Source organism: Scophthalmus maximus, chromosome 16 (assembly GCF_022379125.1).
Source record: "Scophthalmus maximus strain ysfricsl-2021 chromosome 16, ASM2237912v1, whole genome shotgun sequence".
NCBI classification, from domain to species: domain Eukaryota; kingdom Metazoa; phylum Chordata; class Actinopteri; order Pleuronectiformes; family Scophthalmidae; genus Scophthalmus; species Scophthalmus maximus.
This window is the reverse complement of record NC_061530.1, coordinates 15,376,307-15,396,319: the sequence shown is the minus strand read 5'-3', so window position 1 is coordinate 15,396,319 and position 20,013 is coordinate 15,376,307. Positions and strand designations below refer to the sequence as shown.

At 42.7% G+C, this 20,013-nt stretch overlaps 1 protein-coding gene across 2 annotated transcripts; it reads left to right on the top strand.

Annotated features, from left to right (window-relative positions):
- The first annotated feature begins 2,139 nt into the window (after positions 1–2,139).
- On the top strand, positions 2,140–17,375 carry si:zfos-911d5.4. Of its 2 annotated transcripts, none has more exons than XM_035613443.2 (7): positions 2,140–4,198; positions 4,584–4,714; positions 5,191–5,291; positions 5,520–5,668; positions 6,384–6,612; positions 6,728–6,948; positions 17,085–17,375. In XM_035613443.2, exons 2-7 carry the CDS (start codon positions 4,596–4,598, stop codon positions 17,250–17,252), a joined length of 987 nt encoding a protein of 328 aa, XP_035469336.2. In that variant the 5' UTR covers positions 2,140–4,198; positions 4,584–4,595; the 3' UTR covers positions 17,253–17,375. The 2 variants fall into 2 exon arrangements, with proteins under 2 accessions (XP_035469336.2, XP_035469337.2); XM_035613444.2 differs by lacking the exon at positions 2,140–4,198 and adding an exon at positions 4,331–4,452.
- The last annotated feature ends 2,638 nt before the right edge of the window (positions 17,376–20,013 follow it).

Below are 20,013 nucleotides of genomic sequence, written 5' to 3'. Positions count from 1 at the left end.
CCCCCTAAAGTTTTTAACTAGAAAACACATTTATCTTCACCAACCTACAAGAAAACATGAGAACGAAAGAAAAAAAATACTCAGTCTTTGTTCAGTGTAAAAAAAGAAAAATCAGTCATTAGCCAAATATGAGTCTTCATCAGTCTGAGTTGGACAAATCAAATACATCCAAAGGCTTTAAGGTACAAATGTCCCTGGGCTGAGCCTGTCAGGATTAATGTGTAGTGATTATTGTGGGCTTATCCTTGTTCTTTACTCTATTCAAATTTTTTCTTTATTTTACTTTTACTGTTTTTACTAATCTTTTTTTTTTTTGGCCTATAAAGATGCATTCATTGAACGTAAAAATGCACAACTTCCCAAGTTGAAATGCCAAGTTGAGAACTTGACAGCTAGAGTATCATTTGAAACAGTTTCCAGGGCAGCCTGGGGAATGCTGCTGAACATTGTTCAAAGTGAACTCACGACCCCGAGGTGATAACAAGGAACGTACAACTAATCTTGCCTTGTTTACTCTGGAATAATGATGGTTTAACTTGTTGTCCCTCCGTGGTACTTATGTACTTTGTGTACTCGGTGTTCATGTCGTCTGCCCGCGACTCGTTCGCGTCCTTTTTCCACACCGAGAGATTGGCCGGTCCTGCTCTGCAGGCTGATTAAACCCGCTCTTCACTGCCATCGACTGCACCCGGCGGGCAGCCGAGGCTTCTGAGTCCGCTCAGTGAGAGGGCTCTCTCCGTATATAATTGCCAACTATTACAATATGTGGCAGGAGTAGTTCTTCTTTTTTTTCAAACATGATGAAATGGCATCAAGGCCTCCTTTCACATCCATGATAATTGAACAATTAAACTTTAGCATACAAATTACCTCTTCATATGGCATAACTAATTACTGAGGCAGGCCAGTCACGACCTCGGGGTCGACACCAGAACTGTTATTCACACGTTCACGCTTCATTCTCGTGCGCAGGTTTAACCGGGTTTATTATATCAGGGGCATTATTAGTTTGTCTGTTTTGTTAGTCGTTTGGCATCCGGCACACCGACTACCAAACATCCACTAAAGGGTTATTCCACCACATTTCTACTGACTCTAACTCAAAACCTCCCCTAAGTACCTGGGCTATTTCAGGTGAAATGGTCCTAATTATACAGGTGATTGAGACCCACGATCATTTCGAGACCCTTTACTTCAGGTCGTTGAGCTGCAACCCCTATTAAACATCTTGATTAGACAGGATTTAAATCACACCGTTTGATTGGGGCAGTTAAGCTCTTTATACTCTTCACTCTGAAATGCTAATTCTCCCCAAAACGAACGGACAAGAATCCTGTGAGAGCATATGGTGAATCTCTCACGTTAATAATTCAAAGGAAATGAGCAAAAATTAGTGAGCAGAGCATCAGTGGTGTCCTGTGGCCATTACTTCTGCAAATGAGATATTTGATTTTGAGAGATTGAAAATGGAAATATTACCATCATTAAAAAATGATCTCTCTTTGTTGGGGCGGGGAGGCAGTGCAAGATGCTGAAAATCGTCTGCTTGTACATAGATACACATGGAATTCATACCATTATCATTCTCCAGATTATGCTCCTTTATTTCCAGTGCGGTCACTAAGCTCTCTGTACAATAGTAGCTAAGCCCCCCAAGTATGAACTCTGATGCCTAATTACACTTCAGAGGGGACCTGAAACCCCCTCTGCGTCTCCTCACACACACGCACACACACACACACATAGTGGAGCTCTTCAGGTGCATTAGGTGAAAATGACATTAACGCTGACAATGGCCGACGTAAGGCTTCAGGGACCACTTGAAGCATGACAGTGGACCTGAAGAGGGCCTGCATTTTTAGTCCACGACAAAAGGCTGAAGGCAACAACGGGGTTCTTGCAGGTGCAGGATATGTAATGACACCAAAAAATAACCAGCTGCTAATTCCTCAGCGACATACTTTTTAAAAAATGTATCCGGTGGAACATAAAATGCAGCAGCAATACAAACATGCACTCATGACAATGTCAGACACCAAAGACTCCTCCTCGGTGGACAGTGGGAGATGACAGAGATTATGAATTTGATTTGAACTCCAACCAAAAAAAAGCCAAACTAGGAGCATGAAGCACATTTAATATACAGTATAAACTTGGCTGCTCTCACACACACACACACACACACACGCACACAGTCATTTGCAAGTTCCAATACAAGCTGATTATATGTGTTGATACGAGATGAAAATGATTGGAAATGTATCATAAGGTGGTGATTGTAGACAATATGAAAATGCACAGAAGAAGCTTTTGTTCTCGAATTCCTGCGGCAGTTCAGCCAGTATTGCCTCTGCTTTAATTTAATATCTATTTATTTTTACTCCATTGTGTGGCTTTTTATTGAGGTTGCGCCTGCTTTATCGCCTCCCATCTACACCAGAAGTGAAGGTCAGGAGGGGCATAGTGCCTGTTTATTGGCTTCCATTGAGCCCGTATGAGCTGATTTGGCTATCTGCTCTTGATATTAAGCTCTTTCACAGTATTTTCTGAAATCCGGATATTGTTTATCGCCACATTGTGATTTTCAACGTGTATTTACGGCCAAATTAAATATTCTTCATCACTTTTGTAATATCCTCTCTGTGGGCTCGTGCGGGATGTGGGCATCCTGTCGAAATGTGCATGAGAATCCCTAGTCGACTATCGATGAGTTCGGGAAAAAGAAAGACAGTGTATATTTTATATATTTCATATGCAATATGAAAAGTAAAATCGTTGTTGTTTTCAGTCAAGTCTTGGTTAAACTTCACAGTGATAAGCTTATTTATGAACTGAACTGAACTAGCAATAAAGATCTCTGACTTATTCCATATCTCTCCTTGAAGGACTGAAAAATATTGATATTGTCACATAACTACATTTCAGTCCCAGGTTGTTTGTGGAGGCACATGATCAGATATAAGCGAGGTGATCAGATATATGTAGCCCTGGGCACTGATCCGAGGAATATATGACTTGTATTGTTTCCCGACTCAGATTCTTCTAGTATTTACCACGAAGAAACACAAAACAACAAGGCACTCCATTCACATAATGTTGCATATGGCATTATTAAGAAAATGGCATAATTTTTAATGACATCATTATCAAGTTTGCTAAATTAATGGGTTCATAATTCTATGAACCCATTCAGGATGACTTTCCCAATTTATGGTCATGCTAAATATTTTCACCTTGGCCTTTGACCTTTAACGGTCAAATGCGGTATATGACCTCAGAATTGGCTCTCAATTTGACATGTTGATAGGTCTCCTGTGAATGCATTTTTGAAAAGAAGGTCAAATTTGATAAAACTATTTGTAAAATTCGACCAAATTTTTCTACAAGGAGATGATGCCATTAGTCAAATCGGCCATTCGATAACCTTTCCAACGCCACGGGTTCCATCTCGATACCACAATTGGTTCATGATATATACTGTATAAGATAAATATATTCACCAGGGCCAAAATACCTTTGGCGCTGGTGACCCATGACCTCTGATCTTGGTGACCCAAAATGTATTCGCATGCAGACAATATCCATGTATCAGCTTTCATAAGGATCCGTTTACCCGTTCATGAGTTATAGTCCAATATTGTAGATGCAGAGGGGTTCAGAATAGTTATAAGGAGACAGAAATGACAGGAATGTATGTCAGTTGGATGGTGGTGGAGGGGGGTTATAATCTGCCCCCTGAATGTTGCCACCGTGTGTTTTCCCCCCCGCCCCTGGTTGTCTGGAGGATTCTCGGTATCAGCCGAGCGGTCACATGCAAAAATAGCAGGAATCGTTTCCCCGAAGACGCATCGTGCAAAAAAAAACAAACAAAAAAAACACCCACAACACAACAGGACAGTGAGACGGGTCCTGCTGACGTCACGTCTTGGAGGGGCGGGGCGAAACACGACGCCGCAGGTGGTGCACGTGGTCTCCTGTTTACTTCTTCTAGGAATCCTGGAAGTGCGGCACGAGGGAGAGGGAGAGAAGGAGAGAGAGAGAGAGAGAGAGAGAGAGAGAGAGAGAGAGAGAGAGAGAGAGAGAGAGAGAGAGAGAGAGAGACGGTGGTGGTGAAATTGTTGCTCAGCACAGAGACATGAACAACAGCGGGACGTAGTCGAGCTGAATCCCCTCGTGTTTCACCCCCTTCGTCCAGCAGGTACGTGTTCGTGTGTTCGTGTCGGAGCTCGTGACAGTTTGAGCGGGCCGGTCTCGTGCCTGCTGACCCCCCCCCCCCCCCCCTTCTCTCCCCCCTCCCCTCCTCCTTTGTTCTCCTCACGCGCTCCTGAAGTTCACGTCATGTTGTCAACAGAGCTGTTAGCATTAGCATTAGCATGTGAGGATGCCTTCAAAGCCAACAAGGAAAACGAGGACATTCTGCTTCTCTGTAGAATTTCGTTGGGCTAAAAAAATGTATATTGAGTCCATAGGCCTTTGCTAAATGTATACACAAACAGTTAAAAACAACAGCATTTTTTTTACTACATGTTATATTTAGTTAATCTGTCTTGTCATGTCCCCCCCCCCCCCCCCCCCCCCCACAGATCAAGTCTAGAATGCTTCAGCTCGGAAACCTGTTCACCCACTTCCATCTCAGCTCCAAGGCTTCGGAAAGTGCCCAAGGCCCGGGTCAACCGCACGCACAAACACTGCCTGACTTTGCACAGCATGTCAGGTGAGTTCACTTGAAGCTGCACTAAAACAATGCCCAACCCAGCAGTTTTTCCCCTTTAGTGTCTTTGAGCTCGTTGTTTCGGTTTCATGTGGTCCACCACTGTGTACCAACCACACCGTTTTCAGTGAAAAGCTTCCGATAAACCCACAGTATGCTACCTACTAGCTGGCAGACGGAGATAGCAATTAGCTGGTGAACATAGTGGAGCAGATATATTTTCCTCTGGAGTTGGTGGAGACTAAAACGGAGCTAAAAGGAGAGTGAATATAAGACAACTTAATAATACAACTGCAGGTGGATTCTAATGTTGCTCTTGGTTTGTTGGGGCTGAAAAAATGTTTTCGCTGCCCCCAAGTGGCTCAAAATAAATAAATGAATACATCATCAACTTCTGTTATATGGTCATCAAAAGTAAGTTTGAATGAATTTGAAAACTGAATATTTTCTTGGCTTTTTTTCACGTACTTTCACCGTAGGAAACTCACAGGAATTAGAAAGGAGGATGTTTATTGCAATCTGCGCTTTCCCGACCAGTTTCAGAAGACAAACGATGACATTAACATCGTCATCCACACAGGTTGGTGTCTGTAATGAATAGCGTTGAGCAGCTAATTGATATAATATTCATATTGTGATAATCAGTATAATTCAATAGGGTCTGAATAAGATATGGTATCTTAGAGATGGCCTGAAAAGTATAGAGTGTGAACTCTTTCAGTAATGATTAATTACATTACACTAATGTGATGTCTGTTACCTTTTACGTAGATTAATGTTTTTTCTTCTTCTTCTGTTTTTGACGTAGGCCTCGGGATCTTCTGCATTGATGTAAAACACTGGAGAGGCTCGGTGTCCGCTCACAACCACAACTGGCATGTGCAAGTGAGAGACGAGGACCAACATTTTACCAATACCTGCATCGAGCAGATTGAAGATCCCCTGAAAGCCATCATGGTAAAAAAAAAAGAGGAAGAAATAGACACATTTAAGCCGAAATGTCTAAACAGCATCACGAAAACCTAAATGTCAAACTGTCTGGCACATTTTAGTCCAGGGTCCAATCAATTGTCCAGCACATTGTTTTCATCCAAACCCCGGGCCGTGTTAAGAGCTTATGAGCCACCATAACAATTTATATGGAAATTTCAAACACTACACTGGAGCTTCCTAAACTTCCCAAGTGGGCACTCTTCATTTGAAAGGCCATAATTATGCTCATGGGGGGGGGGGGGGGGTGAAAGCAGGCAGGTGCCTAAACACAGCTGTCACCCTATGTGGCTGGGTCTGTTAGAAGTCATTCATTACCATTTCTATAGATGCTCAATTTGGATGGGGAGCTTGACAGCAAACACACAGCATTATTGAAATAGTTCTGCTTGAATTAGATCTATTAACTTCGTTAATCCACATAAAGCAGAGAGAGCTCGACCGTCTGGGTGCGGTAAGAGATTAAAAAAAAATACAGTCTACAAATGGAAAAATTCTTTTTTTCATTTGACGCTAATCAAAGAAAATGTAAACAAGACTACACATCTGACCAACTCTCGGTATGTGACTCTTGATGCTATATGCAATTTGGTGATGGTCTCTTTCACGTCTTTTGTCATTTTATAGCTAAATAAGATGAATGACAATAACCATTAGTTGCATTCCTGAACTTCTCCTCTAGACCAAGACGACTAACTTATGCGCCCACCTGAAGAGGAGCGGAGTGACTGTGCGCCAAAGCCTTTTCATCCCCAGGGTCATCTTCCTCTCCCCGGACTGCGAGCTGGACGAGGAGCTGAGGAAGAGGAGGGAGCTGGTCTCCCACAGCCAGATCGACGACTTCCTCAGATCTTTCAGGGAGGGCTACGTGACCTGGATGTCGGATGCACTGACCCCCTCCTGGCTCTCTGGTGAGAGAGTCCCTAACAGTTTTCTCCTCTCATTTTGCTGTTATCTATTAATACTTATGAACCCAACAAGAAGGCTCCCGACGGGACATCAACACTGTTGTATTTTGTCCTGCAGGTCGTCTGTCGTACAGGCAGATGGATTCAGTGCGGGAGGTCCTGAGGAAGGTGGGCACGTGGGATCTGGTGCGGCTGCACTGTGGCGAGCAGCTGAAAGGAGACTACCAGGGCTGCCAGTACGTCGCTCTCAACCGACAGGAGACGGACACGCTCGAGTTTTCCAGAATTAAGGCCCTGTCAGCTGATTCCCTTTGGTTCCTGCTGGGACACGCTCCCCAGGTCAGTCCACTACACTGGCTCTGTAAATGTCCAACGTGAAGCAGAATGACCAGCAGGTGGCAGTAGTACTTTATGACTGCCTCACTGAATTCTCAAGTCATTCCTCTTCTGCTCAGGGAACTGGAAAATTATCATTATGTTATTGAAGCTGAAGAGCATGACAGTAATTTTACAGTTATTTGAAAACAATTAGGGTCATTTGTAGTTTATGTCAGGTTGTGACTCTAAGTGATGACAATGCAATTTTGCCCAACAGCTAAAAAATTAGACTTTATAGTGCTTTTTTTTTTACCACACCCCAGAGAGATTGTTTATAATCACCTAGTGAAATTCAACTAATTACAGGTTTTATTTATTTAGCGTTCAAGCAAATGTAGTTTAACATTTGTGCCCCAACCCCTCAAAAAAATCTTAATTTCTGTCTAGAAAAAGCTGAATTAGTCTTCTGTTTGGCTGCCGTCACTCTAGTGTTCTCTCTAGACGATTTCCATTAACACCCCTTGTGTTAATTAGTGCTTTAACTCTTCATACTCCTATTCAGGGGGGAATCATTCTGCTTGTGATTGAATGGAGAATCACGGCTGTAGCCATCATTCAGTGTCCAAAAAGCATCACCGGACCCTTTTACAGATCAGCTGATATTTTGGATTAGAATTGTTTATTCGATTGCAAGGTGGTGATGAGCGGCCAATTACTTAAACAGCATCTCTTCGGGTTGCATGAAAGGAAATCTTTATTGTCACTATGGTAATGAATATAAAGGTGGCACAGGCGGAGTGATTATGATATTTACACAGAATAATATTTGCTTTGTGACATTTATACCCGAAGCATTCAGAAATGATTTCTGCTTGTGCTTCAGTCCTCCAATTTGTCGAATTAAGTAAATGTTACACGGACAAAGGTCAGGGGGGAGTGTGACCCCTGATTACACATTCACACCCACTCTCAGCACCCAAACACTCAGCCTGGGCTTTCCTTACAGACTCCACTCAGGCTTTAGTTTGCCCCCCCCCCCCCCCCCCCCCCCCCCCCCCCCCCCCCCCCACCAACCCCCCAAACCCCCAGACTGTATGTATTCTCCCCTCACGCCTCCAGCTGCTGTACATTTGATACATGACCCAACAATCATTAGACCTGTCTTCAGCGGGCCCTTTTTCTAGCCCAGGGGGACACACACGACGACAACAAAATATATTATTTTCAAAGAAATATTTGTAAATGGAGGCAGTGTGAGGTGCACACCTCCCCTCCCCTCATATTTCACAGAGATATGTGACTTAAATATGTTAAATATCCTGTCTGTCATATGCTCAAATACATGCCTGTGTATGTATTTTTTTCTGCTATCACATTCCAAGTATTCAGCAACAATAACCACCAGGAAAATTTGATTTTGACCTTGGGGTTTGACAATCCACCAGTAAAACATTTTAAGATTTTCCTCTGGACTTTGTGACCATCTCACCCTTTCTTCTAAAAAAAAAAAAGAAAGAAAAAAAGAGATCCTTGCTCATGCGTAGCAGCTGTGAGGGGAAGCTTGAGGGGGGGGGGGGGGGGGGGGGGAGAAACCGGATATCTCCCTCAGGCATATTTTCAGAGCCCAGAAATAATGCATGCTTTTGATTTGTTACTTGTAAACACAGGCTGGGAGATCTGCGATATGACCCGCAGTTTCACTCGGGGCATCTGTTTGGTTGTAAGAAGTGGCACCAGATGTATCCACAGAAGCCACCGTTGGAGGCACTAGGTGTGTTTTTTCTGTGGGCTCAGTCAATTACTCTGCGGAGAATGGGATGTCCACATGTCCCCAAAGCAGAGAATGATTGAGTAGAGTGGCTGTAATTTATTAATTATGGTCTATATTCTTAGACCACGGTTCTGGCTTCATTCAATTTGTATGGATTGAGGGGTAATTACAGTGTGTGCGTGCGTGTGTGTGTGTGTGTGCGTGTGTGTGTGTGTGTGTGTGTGTGTGTGTGTGTGTGTGTGTGTGTGTGTGTGTGAGATAGATAGAGAGAGAGGGAGAAAGACCTTAAGATCTATTCATGTCATCGTTTAAAGTGCAGGTTACGTATGTTGTTCATCTTCACGTTGTCTGCTTTTCTGAAATCTGACATTTCATGAAATCTTTTTGTACCAGTTTATATAATCTAGTTAATTCAGGTGGAGCAGATATGCAGACCCCGTGTAAAAAAAAAAAAAACAACCTCTCCTAGCTCGCAGTCAGCATATAGAGTGTCGACTAATTGCATAGCTGAGAAACAACAATTGAGTTCCTTCGACCGTAGCTTGACTACACCTCCCTATTAGCTGATTAATAGAAGCGAAGCCACCGAGCGAGAAGCTGCCGAATTCACCGACAACGTCTCGGGCTAAACAAATGATCAGACCTCGTTTGCCGGAGATCTCATCTCTCCGGCTGGCCACAGATTCCGCACAGATGTAGCTTGTTAATTTAACTCCGTGCTCGCGCATTCCTCGCCGCTTGGCCATCTCCCAGGCTGCACGCGTCACAGGCCCGTAATGGGCAGGCGGGTGCACTCCGTGCTCAGCACAGAAAAGGCGGAGAGGGGAGACATCAAGCGCTTTGTGGTGATAATGAATGGAGGCACACAAAAGGCCTGGAGCTGGCCATTTACAAAGCCTGCAAATTTTTGCTGCCTAAATAGATAATATTGGCAGCCACTGTGGCTTTTTGGTCTTTCTGTGTAGAGACAAAAAGAAGAAAAAAATATGAAGCGCCCATTATTATTGATTATAAATCATTTATAAATCCTTTGCAAATATGGCGAAACCTTGTTTAGTATTTCTACAAAAAACATATGTGAACTTTTAATTGTAATTTCATTCTGAGCACAGAGACAAAACAGGTGGATATTTTCACTTACTATAAAAAAAACACGTTGGAAAGCAAATTTCCAGAAAAGCGTATTTAACGGTGCGATTTATCCGATTGTCGGACCTGTAGAGTTCACTGCGTTCATCAAGTACTCTTTATACACTTTGTGGGAGGTTGATGCCTGCACTAAAGAAAAGTTTAAAAGAAAAAGTTACCTGAGGAATTTCACATCTCTCGGTTGCACAGTGTTTTTTACAACACAAATGAAAACTGCGGGGGAAATTACCAGGATGTTCAGATGTTTCTGTAATTGCAGCGTTGCTCTCGAAAGGGAAACAGGAATTGGAAATAATTTGCAGCAGAGTGTGTGTGTGTAGGAAGCTGCAGAGGAAAGCTCGCCGTGCAATTACGCACGAGAAGAGCGCTGCAGAATCACAAGTGTATGTAATGAACTAGTGAAGACACCAGCACTTACACGGTGGAAGGCAGCGATGGAAGCTGCCTTGTAATAGCGTGTGATTAAACTTGGTAAAAAAAAAAAAAATCTATTTTTTCACTCGAGCACTAAACCACAGTGAAGAGTCCCGTGGAGAGATTCTGCATCTGTCAATTTGAAGATGACTCAACGTGTTTCCTCGAAAATTCATCACCCAGCATGCAACAGCAGTCGTTGTAGAGGGCTCTTCATGCGCTCTTTTGTTAATTTAGTTAAACATCGACCGCCGGAGTTCATGTTTTACACATTCCTACTTAACACAGGTGCAGATTGAGTTTGAGTAAATTTGAATACATGTTTAAAATAAAGCTCCAATCCATCAATATTCATTACAAAATAATTTCTTTGACTGTGGAATGAGCTGAGACCGAGTGGGTAATATCTGGGATATTCATGAATAATGTATGCATATGCTGTATTGTATACTAAATTTAAAAAAGCCAAAAAAAGTAGTTTTATATTTTCTGCAAATGCTTTAATCAATCAAACTTTATTTAAACAGCAAGCAGCTTTTGAACAAATAAAATAAAATAAAAAGTGTTTTACATGTGATTGACAAAACGTAGGAGTGAATAAAAGACTTCAACATCAACGTCATGACATTAAACAAGAACATTTAACCAATTTATTAGTAGTATTTAAAATGACATAAAATAACTGCTCCATTGTTATGCTTTGGTGGAAACTTCCCATGTGTAAAACAAAAGGTTCATTAATTGATTTAGTTGTTTTCTATTGTTTTTTTCTTTGGAATTAATAATTTTGACAACAGAATTGATCACAACCGATGTAGAGCTAAACGTTCGCGATTATGTTGATTATTCATTGATCATTTCAGCAATTCGGGACTCGGGACTGTCACTTGGATAAAATAAGCAATCTGATGACATCACCCTGGACTCTGGGATGAAATGACAGAAAATAATATTTAAATACTAATTAGTTGCAGCGCAAATGATATGATCATATTCAAAGTCAATGAAATATTGAGTTGTTAAGCAACCAGATGCAGTGGGATATGTAACAAGACTGTAAAGGCTTCATAAAGGATTTTCCTATTAATGAGTCTCTGTCATCATCTTATTTGGAATCAAATGCTAATTTAAATGGGAAGCGTTTTCTTTTCTTTTTGTCTGTGAGCTCAGCTATAGTATAGGTTGTTGTGCGATATGATCAATAGGGATTCATGAATAATGAAGAGGCTGATTGGAGCAGAGACACTTAATTACAGCTTCAAAAGCCATTCTGGTTAATTGAGGAGAATAACGGTGGTGAAGTGGACTGAATAGCAAGATTTAGAATTTTTTTTAATGTGTGACTCTTTTTTTATGTTATTTTCATACAGAGTGACAGTTACAAAAAAATACCAGCTGGTAATTGTTGAGTTTCACTGATGCATTTCTGTGTTCGGCATTTAACATCATGGTTTATTTCGGGAGCTCGGCTCATTTCCTCTGACCACCTGTGAGCAGACTGTCGTTCTTTTAATGTAAAAGTCTTAATATGCTGCATATCCAGACAGTGTGTGTGGCCACTGTGTGCAGCAGACACAGTACGTAATTGACAGCCCTGCCATCTGTTACAGTTACGTGAAATTACGGATAAACTAGTTAACAGACACTTTGGCCCATTGTCTGTTGTTTTGATAATCACCCTTAATAACGGACGGCATCAATATGGTCTTTAAACCTGATTTGGGAGTTAATGGAGTCAGATGGGGACAGTCAGTGTATGCTCTGGGGGTAATGCTGTTAGAGATGTTCGTAAAGAGCAAATTAAATCAGTCATAGATTGTGCCCTCTCAAGTCAGCCAGACAACCAGACCCATTGAGGAGAAAGAGGAGGGGGATTCATATTTTAAACCTCGCGCAGAAAATGCATTTAAGCAGATGAAAATAAAGTCAGAGCTGGGTGAATGGATGTAAATGGTTATTGCCAAGAGTCTTAATGGCTTCCTGTTGGCCGAGGCAGGTTGTTTTGGAGGCAGAGAGACGAGAGCTATTCAGAACTTCACCACGTCACGTTTCGCATTCGTGGCTTTAGACAAATGTAGTTATGGATATTATGTTGTTATGATGTTTGAGTATTTCAATGCAAGAAGCGGTTATTGGACTGATGGATTGGATTAATCAATCCGTTGATCACCAGAAATGTATCCCGAAAATCTTAATTAAGTCTTAATCATTTCAGCCATTTATTGATTTTTCTCTCTTTTCAGCTTCTCAAATATGAGGCTCCCCTACTTTTCTTTTCCCTGTATCACTGTAAATGTCTTTAACTGATGGTCGGGCATATTAGGCTTTATTAAAACATCAGCTTTGGATTTTCAATTTTTTACTATTATCTGACAATTTCTACCGTCACATTTAAGCTATCAATAGAAAAAACTATTTAACATGTTTTGTTTCAAACCTAGACTCCTCATTCTAGCAGGTAGGGGTGCAGAGACTGCCACGAACTTGTAAAATAAATAAATATGAAACACTTTAAAATCACTTTGAACAAAACAAATGGACAGCGCTCCCTTCCCTGCCAGGTTTACTTAGTCTTGTAGTCACTGCCGCCGCTGCCGGTGTATTACAATGACATCCACGGCTGTGAGGGAAATGTGTGTTCAGCAATGTTCAGGCAACAGTGAGCAAATATTGAAAAATGGGAGTAAATTGTTTAACTTGTTGAACCCAATGACGCTCATCCTGCTTTTCGAGAGAGGGTCGTCGAACTTGAAACAAATGGACCACGTGATGAATTTAGTTTTTTGACATCACGTTTTCAATGGATTTATACATCGTTGAATTGCCGGACTGTTTTGAAGGAAGGGAGCCACCATATCTCTAAGGTTTCAGGTACTGAAAAATGAACAAAAAGATGAAATTCTTGTCTAAAGATGAATTGGCATGTTATTGGCATGGACACTTTAAAGCTTAAGCCGTTTTAAAACATGCATCTTAATTCCGTCATCATTTTCTCCTCGGTGGAGAATAAAGATAGCCTCACATTATATGTGTAATGTTCCTCAGTAAATCCAAACTAAAAATCAAATTGAGAAAAACAATAATCCGTCTATTGAATCGAATCACTGATAATCTGGTGATTCACACCGCACTCATCAGGCTGTTAATAAATTCATCCGGCGAGCCAAACCGCACATTGTTTATCTAATTGCCTTGTTGACGTCCAGCTGTAAAGACAGCGAAACACCGTCGGTCCGATTCCACCGCGCGTCGGCTCGTCGACAAAAGACGCTCGCTGTGCCGGAGGTGTGTTACTCAGTGTTGCTCCTCGTCTGCGTCTGGTGAGACACGGCACGGAACAAAGAGCCCCGTCGTCTGAAGCCGGTGTGGCGTTACGCTCACTCAGAGTTCAACCTGAAACACTGCACCCATGGCTCCAGGTAACAGGCCCCCACTGACTGATACCCCAACTGGGATTCTTTGACTTTATCAGGGGGAAGAATCTGAACTTTGTGAATGGCAATACACGCAGGTGGCGACACGTCCTGTCCCAATTACACAGCTCCTCTCATTATTCACGTTCGTCAGATCTGTCAGACCTTCAAGGGCAAACAATCACGTTTGTATTTGGAACAATTAGATGATCTACAAGTGTGTCACGGTGCAAAGTTTATGATGCGTGTTTATTCGTTAATAAGAGTAATTCAGGACTTCTGAACAGTCACTACACCGAACTGGAGGAAACCAGTGAAGAGCCGCTGTCTCGAGCTTTTGAGAGGGTAAAAGGTGAACACAGAACCAGAGGCAGGATCTGTGATTGTTAAAAGACGGCAAATAAGATGACGGAGTTTGTCTCGGTGAAATGTGAGGAGTGATGTCATTCACACGACTCTCCCCTGCCCAACACCGAAAGTGAGAGCCTGATCGGGGGGGAAAAGACACCGTCAGGTGAGCTCTCAGCCCTTTGTATGACACCCAACCGTAGCCCCAAGGGTCCTATCCTCGCCATGAAGTGTTAAAGACACACACACACACACACACACACACACACACACACACACACACACACACACACACACACACACACAGGCCTGTCTGTGGCTGAAACAGTCATGATTCTCGTCTGCTTGTGGACGATTTACAGTCAAATGTGAGGCATTTTTAGTAACTTCTTATCATGTCATCTTGCCTGATGTAGGCGGTGACTTCCTGCTTCCCATCTTAAATGTGGGAGGCACATTGCATTTTAAACAATGTTGGTTATTTTATGTCAGCAGCTCCTTTACCCTCTGTTCCTCTGTAAGTAAGACACGGTATCGTCTTCACCCTCAGACACTTGCCTCAAGTGGCTGAAAGGGGCAACGTGTAGTAACAGTTCTGTAGCTGAAACATCCTCTCTGTAGAACAACGCCTGGCAGGCAGGCCGTCTAGACCGTACAGGGGTTCCCCCCTCTTTGATTTTAATGCCAGGAGACCGACGGCAGCATCTCGTTGTTGGCATAATACGGTTGATTTAAGTCTGACGTGTTTTAAACGTGTTACTGTGTTTCTGTAGATATTTCCCGTAGAATCTGTTGAATTTAGAAATGACCATTTTCCAGATTGTTGACGACAGGTAGAAGTCCAGTCAGTACGGATGTTTTCGATTGCAGATCTGGGCGGACGCTTTCCCGTACAGGCAGTGTTTGTGTTTCGCCACCTCTCGTGCTGCTCCAGCGATCCCGAGTGAATATTTCTTTCTCCTTGCATTGATGTGAGGCCACTACTGTGTCCGCCCTGTCTGCAGCGTAACAAAGACGGAAGTACTCGACTTCACTTCCATTAAATGATTTAATTGCTGATTACCAACTACCACGACGGGCTTTGATTTGTTAGAATAATTCCTCTCTTGGTGTTTTTGTCTTGCTTTATGCGTCTCTTTTGCCACCAGCTGTCATGAAGCCATTTTTTCCATGCATCCCAACATTAATAGACACTCGCTCGCTCTGAAGTGTCTGATGCTTTTGTAATAGAAAGCCATGTGGCGTTCGGCCGAGGCTTCACTACTAAGACACAATTGTTTAGGTTTTTTTTTTTCTGTCTCTCTTTCTCCCTGTTTTAATGCACACTAATAAGTAAGTGAATGGTGGAAAGATGTGTGTCTGAAATCGCGGTGGCCTTTGTTGCAGATAATTAGGTTAGCGGCAAGAGTGCGCAGGTGTTGATGGTGTGCTGTGCGCTTGTGTTGTGTTGCTCGGCTTGCTCGTATTCGCAGGCCGTCAGGGGTGTCACACTTCCCATCAGCCCCGAAGCTCACCAACCTCTCCACTATTAAAATGATCACTTTCAATAGCGGACAAAGGAAAGAGGGAACATATCTAGTGCAGGGTATTTTCCCCACCTCTAATGCTTATCTGCCTTTTGATGTCGGCGTAATAAAAGGCCTATTGGGCTTCCACAATGACCTGCAAAATGGACAAGGGCCGATATACTGGGCTCTAACTGTCACCGCCATTAACTAAAAGGCCCAGACATTATGGAGAGCCGGGGATGAAAGAACATGGAAGGGAAAAAAATAATAATTGAAAAATTGCGTAATGCTTAAGTGAAAGAAAATGGAACTGTGAAAAGCCACTGTAATATTCTGTTATCCCCAGTAAATGCAGCCCAACAAGAGATGTGGCGAGGCATTCTGTTAGAAATGGATGTGGTTCAGTTACCTGCATGTCTAAATCTAGTTAAGGCTTCCATTGTCGGGCTCAAACATAACAGGCAGTTTTGATGTCGTGTTAAAGCGTATTACGCCCTACAACCTACATAAAATCAAGAGAGCTCTGACTCCATTCAATGTGTGGAGGGGAATTAAAAAAAGTTCACAGCGAGAACAAGGTTAATTTAATATTTATGCTGTTTCAGGCTTCTGTCGGATCACTGCTCCATCACGGTTGCTCAACATGTTTTGCAGGTTTAGGGGAGAATTTGGCACTTAATTCCTTTTCCAAAGAGAACTAATTGTCCACAATCTAAGATAGGATCATGCTTAGACACATTAAGTATTATCTTACAGTAAAAGGAGAATTGATTTTACCATGTAATGCATTTAACCAAATAGAAAACTACAGATATGTTCAAACTAATGGAATTGTATAGCTAAAAAAATGACTATTGATGAATTTTGCTTTTTGCGATTTGGAGTCAAGTTGAATATCATGAAACCGTTGTTGGCCTGATGACACTGTCTGGAGACGTCATGTGAGCTCTGAGAAATCACAATTTGGATGTTTTCACTATTTCATAGACAATAAATTGATAGTAAAGAAAATAATCAGCAGCTTGACTGGTAATGAAAAATAATCTTTAGTTGCAGCCTTAAAGCATAGATATGGTCATTAGCTGTTTAAAAGATGTTTCGGCATCTATGTAAAGACCAGGCTTAATTTGGTTGAAAAAAACCTACACTACACTGAAGCTACTTTATTTCAACGAGTACATTTCAATGTTATTTTACCAGCTGTAAAGTGTAATTGAGCTTAAAGGCTGTGGAAACAACTGTTGTACTTAAAATCAAAAGTTGAAATGTTTTTAATTCACTGATGATTAATCCCTGTCAGTCTTTCAACAAGCCAGAATATAAGTAGGGTTATGTTGGTTCTTCAATCTACAGACCCACTGCTTTAGCAACAGCTTGTCTATGTAGCGGTCAAAGGTGAAAGTCATGAGTGTCTCTAACCAGAGGTCAGGGGGTCAGAGTCAGGGTCATGACCCCTTAGGAAAAGCCCTGGATTTCACCTGAATGAAATTCTCACTTTCCAAACTGAATTATCTATATTTTGCTGTTTTGCGTTTCTCTTTCCTCCTCCTGCAGGTAACCGTCAAAATGTTTAAGCGTGGCTCCCATGGCTGGCTGGGCAAATCCCCGAGCGCCACTATTACCATCCCATCCAACACCTGTGTGATCTTCAGGATCAGCGGGGAGGAAGCGGATGCCAAAATCCCAGCGAGCACCGTTCACAGCATCACACTCAGCATATGACTGTGTGTGTGTGTGTGTGTGTGTGTGTGTGTGTGTGTGTGTGTGTGTGTGTGTGTGTGTGTGTGTGTGTGTGTGTGTGTGTGTGTGTGTGTGTGTGTGTGTGTGTGTGTGTGTGTGTGTGTGTGTGTGTGTGTGTGTGTGTGTGTGTGTGTGTGTGTGTGTGTGTGTGTGTGTGTGTGTGTTGGTGGGTAGTGAATGACGAGAGAGAAAACAGCGAATGTGCAAATGCAAAAAAAAACAACGTAACTTTTTATTTAGCTCAAATATAATCACATTTTTACTTAGTGCCTTTTACTATGCAGTGTTTGTATTTTGTACCATTCGACAAGCCGTATGAGGTCAGAATTTCTCAATGTGAACATTTATTGAAGAATGGAAAAGAAAAGGGAAAAGAAAGAAAGAACGAAAGAGCCCCATTTGCCAAGTCTTCCTGATCCTTAGTGGCAACATTATGTTAATGAAGATGGTTTCAGACAATTAGCCTGATTCACTTTCTCTTTGTTTTGAATTTCGAGGGCTAGCCCACACTTTACACTACCCATTAATTAATCATTATTTTAGCCGATTGTGTCGCATCAGTTCACGATTGAAGTGTTTAATGTGTTAATTGTGGCAGTTTAATAAACGGCTGGCCTGTGGTACAGACGAGGGCCCGAGCGCATTACTGCCTCTTCGGCTTTTAATGGGGAAGTGATTTACGGCCTGTTTTTTCGACGGCGTAACCGCAAGGTGCTTTATTAATATGCTCCACTGCGCAGAGGGGACGATAAACGTATTCAAGGGGAGCAGAGGCGTAGCCACCAGCACCATTCATAACTGTGTCCGAGTCACTTTCCATCAGTTACCGGGCCTCCACAGCTGCGCTAACAGCTAGCAATTGTATTTACGGGGCCTGGCAGTGGGCAAAATGAAGTTATTTCCATCAAGATATCAGTGCCTTTAGCTAATGCAATAGAGGGGGGCTCTCTGCGTCGATGGTATCTCCCCGCATGGCATCTCTCTACCTGAAACATCATTACACTGTACTCAAACTCCTCACTTTTTCAAACTGTCTGTTTAGCGTTTTTACCTGAGGGACAGATTGTTGGTAGCCGCACAAACGGCCCCCTTGTTGTTTGCACCAGTATAGACGCACATTTTTTAGACTCCAGTTGTTTTTTGATATGTCCACCAGCGTTGCCTGAATGTGTTTTTGATGAATTCATTGTGTTTGCGAGTGTAAGTACTGAAGAGATCTCTAGGAAACCCTTTTCACCACAGAAACTTAAAAAACACTTTATCAGATGATCTGGGACGAGGAGGAAGTCACTATATGTAGTTCTGTGAATTCAGGTTTTACTGTTTTTTCATAACATAATATATTAAAATGTTCATATAAAAAAAACTTCAAGCACTTTCAGTATCAAGCCAACTCAAGAAGCACGATTGCTCACCTCACTCTTCAGTTGATTTAAGCATGGTGTTTTTTTTACGTGTTTTTATGTTTACATGTATTTGTACTATCTGCTGTCATAATAAACAGATTTAATGATTCGTTGCTTCTCATAATAATCATTTTCCCAAAATTTGTCCTCGTCCCGAGTTTGTTTCCCCCCCTCCAGATCTGCACGGTGCAAGCGATTCCATAATATTCGGACATTTCTCACCACTGGGGTCACAAGGTTCCTCCGGAGCTTCATTTGGGAGATGGAGCGCATGCATGAACAGCTCACTCTGCTCTTTGAAAGCATGCAGCACGTCTCCAGCGCGGTAAAAAAGACTGGAGATTAGGAACGGATGACTGGCCACGGGGACAAAGCGAGCTCTGTTGGGGCGGCGTGGTGGCGACTGAAGGGGTGAGGGGGTGGGCTGAGCGGAAATGGACATGGAGATCAGACCAGAACATAGTGTGACAAGGTAACAAGGTAAACCGATCCAGGCTGCAATTCCTCGGGAAACTGAATCAATGAGGGTTCTGTTCGAATCCTCCCGGATATCGAGCTGAAGTGAATCTATAGCGAAACACAATTGGCCGTAAATATGCACGTTGGTTTCCTTTGCAGTAAACCTGTACCTCATGTAGTTGGACATGTACAAAGAAAGTACTTGGTGATCCTTGCTGGTGCATCCACTAAGCGAAGGAACCAACGGGTCCTGACCCCGCTGAGCCCAGGTGTCCAACTCTGACCTCTCGCCATCCTACACGCTCCCAGGGCGGCCGGGTCAGGTGGCTGGTCTGACCTCTCTTTTGTAAACGACATGGAACCGTATAGAGCAGCCTGGACACGAAGGACGGGTCGCTCTCGAATGACATGTGCGAAGGAATGAGCCTCCGCGTCGGCCACGGCCATTCAGCTGGAAATCCTGCACCACAGTGCTGCGTTCATGTGGGTCAGTACCCGAGGACATCAGCTGCCCCCCCCCAAAATATTTGCAACACTTCCCTTCTCCTGCTTGACTGCAGTTGGGAGTCCAACAGCTGAATTTCAGCAATGAACAAAGACAGAAACTCGTCTTCTGTGATTTGACCGCGGCAGCTCAAAGGTTCTGCTCAGGCAGAGGTCAACACCCTCTTTTTGACTGTAATATTTTCTGAGATACTAGCCTGTTTTGTCTGTAAAGGGCCCTCGAGAGGAGATTGCGTTGCACCGAGAGTCTCTGTGTTTGCTGGTGAGTGGGAAAATGATTGTGTGATGTAATCTGATTGCGGCCTGTCACGAACGCGTGAACATCAAAATGCACTGAAACATTCCGTGCACCGATAATTCAGCGGTCAACAATT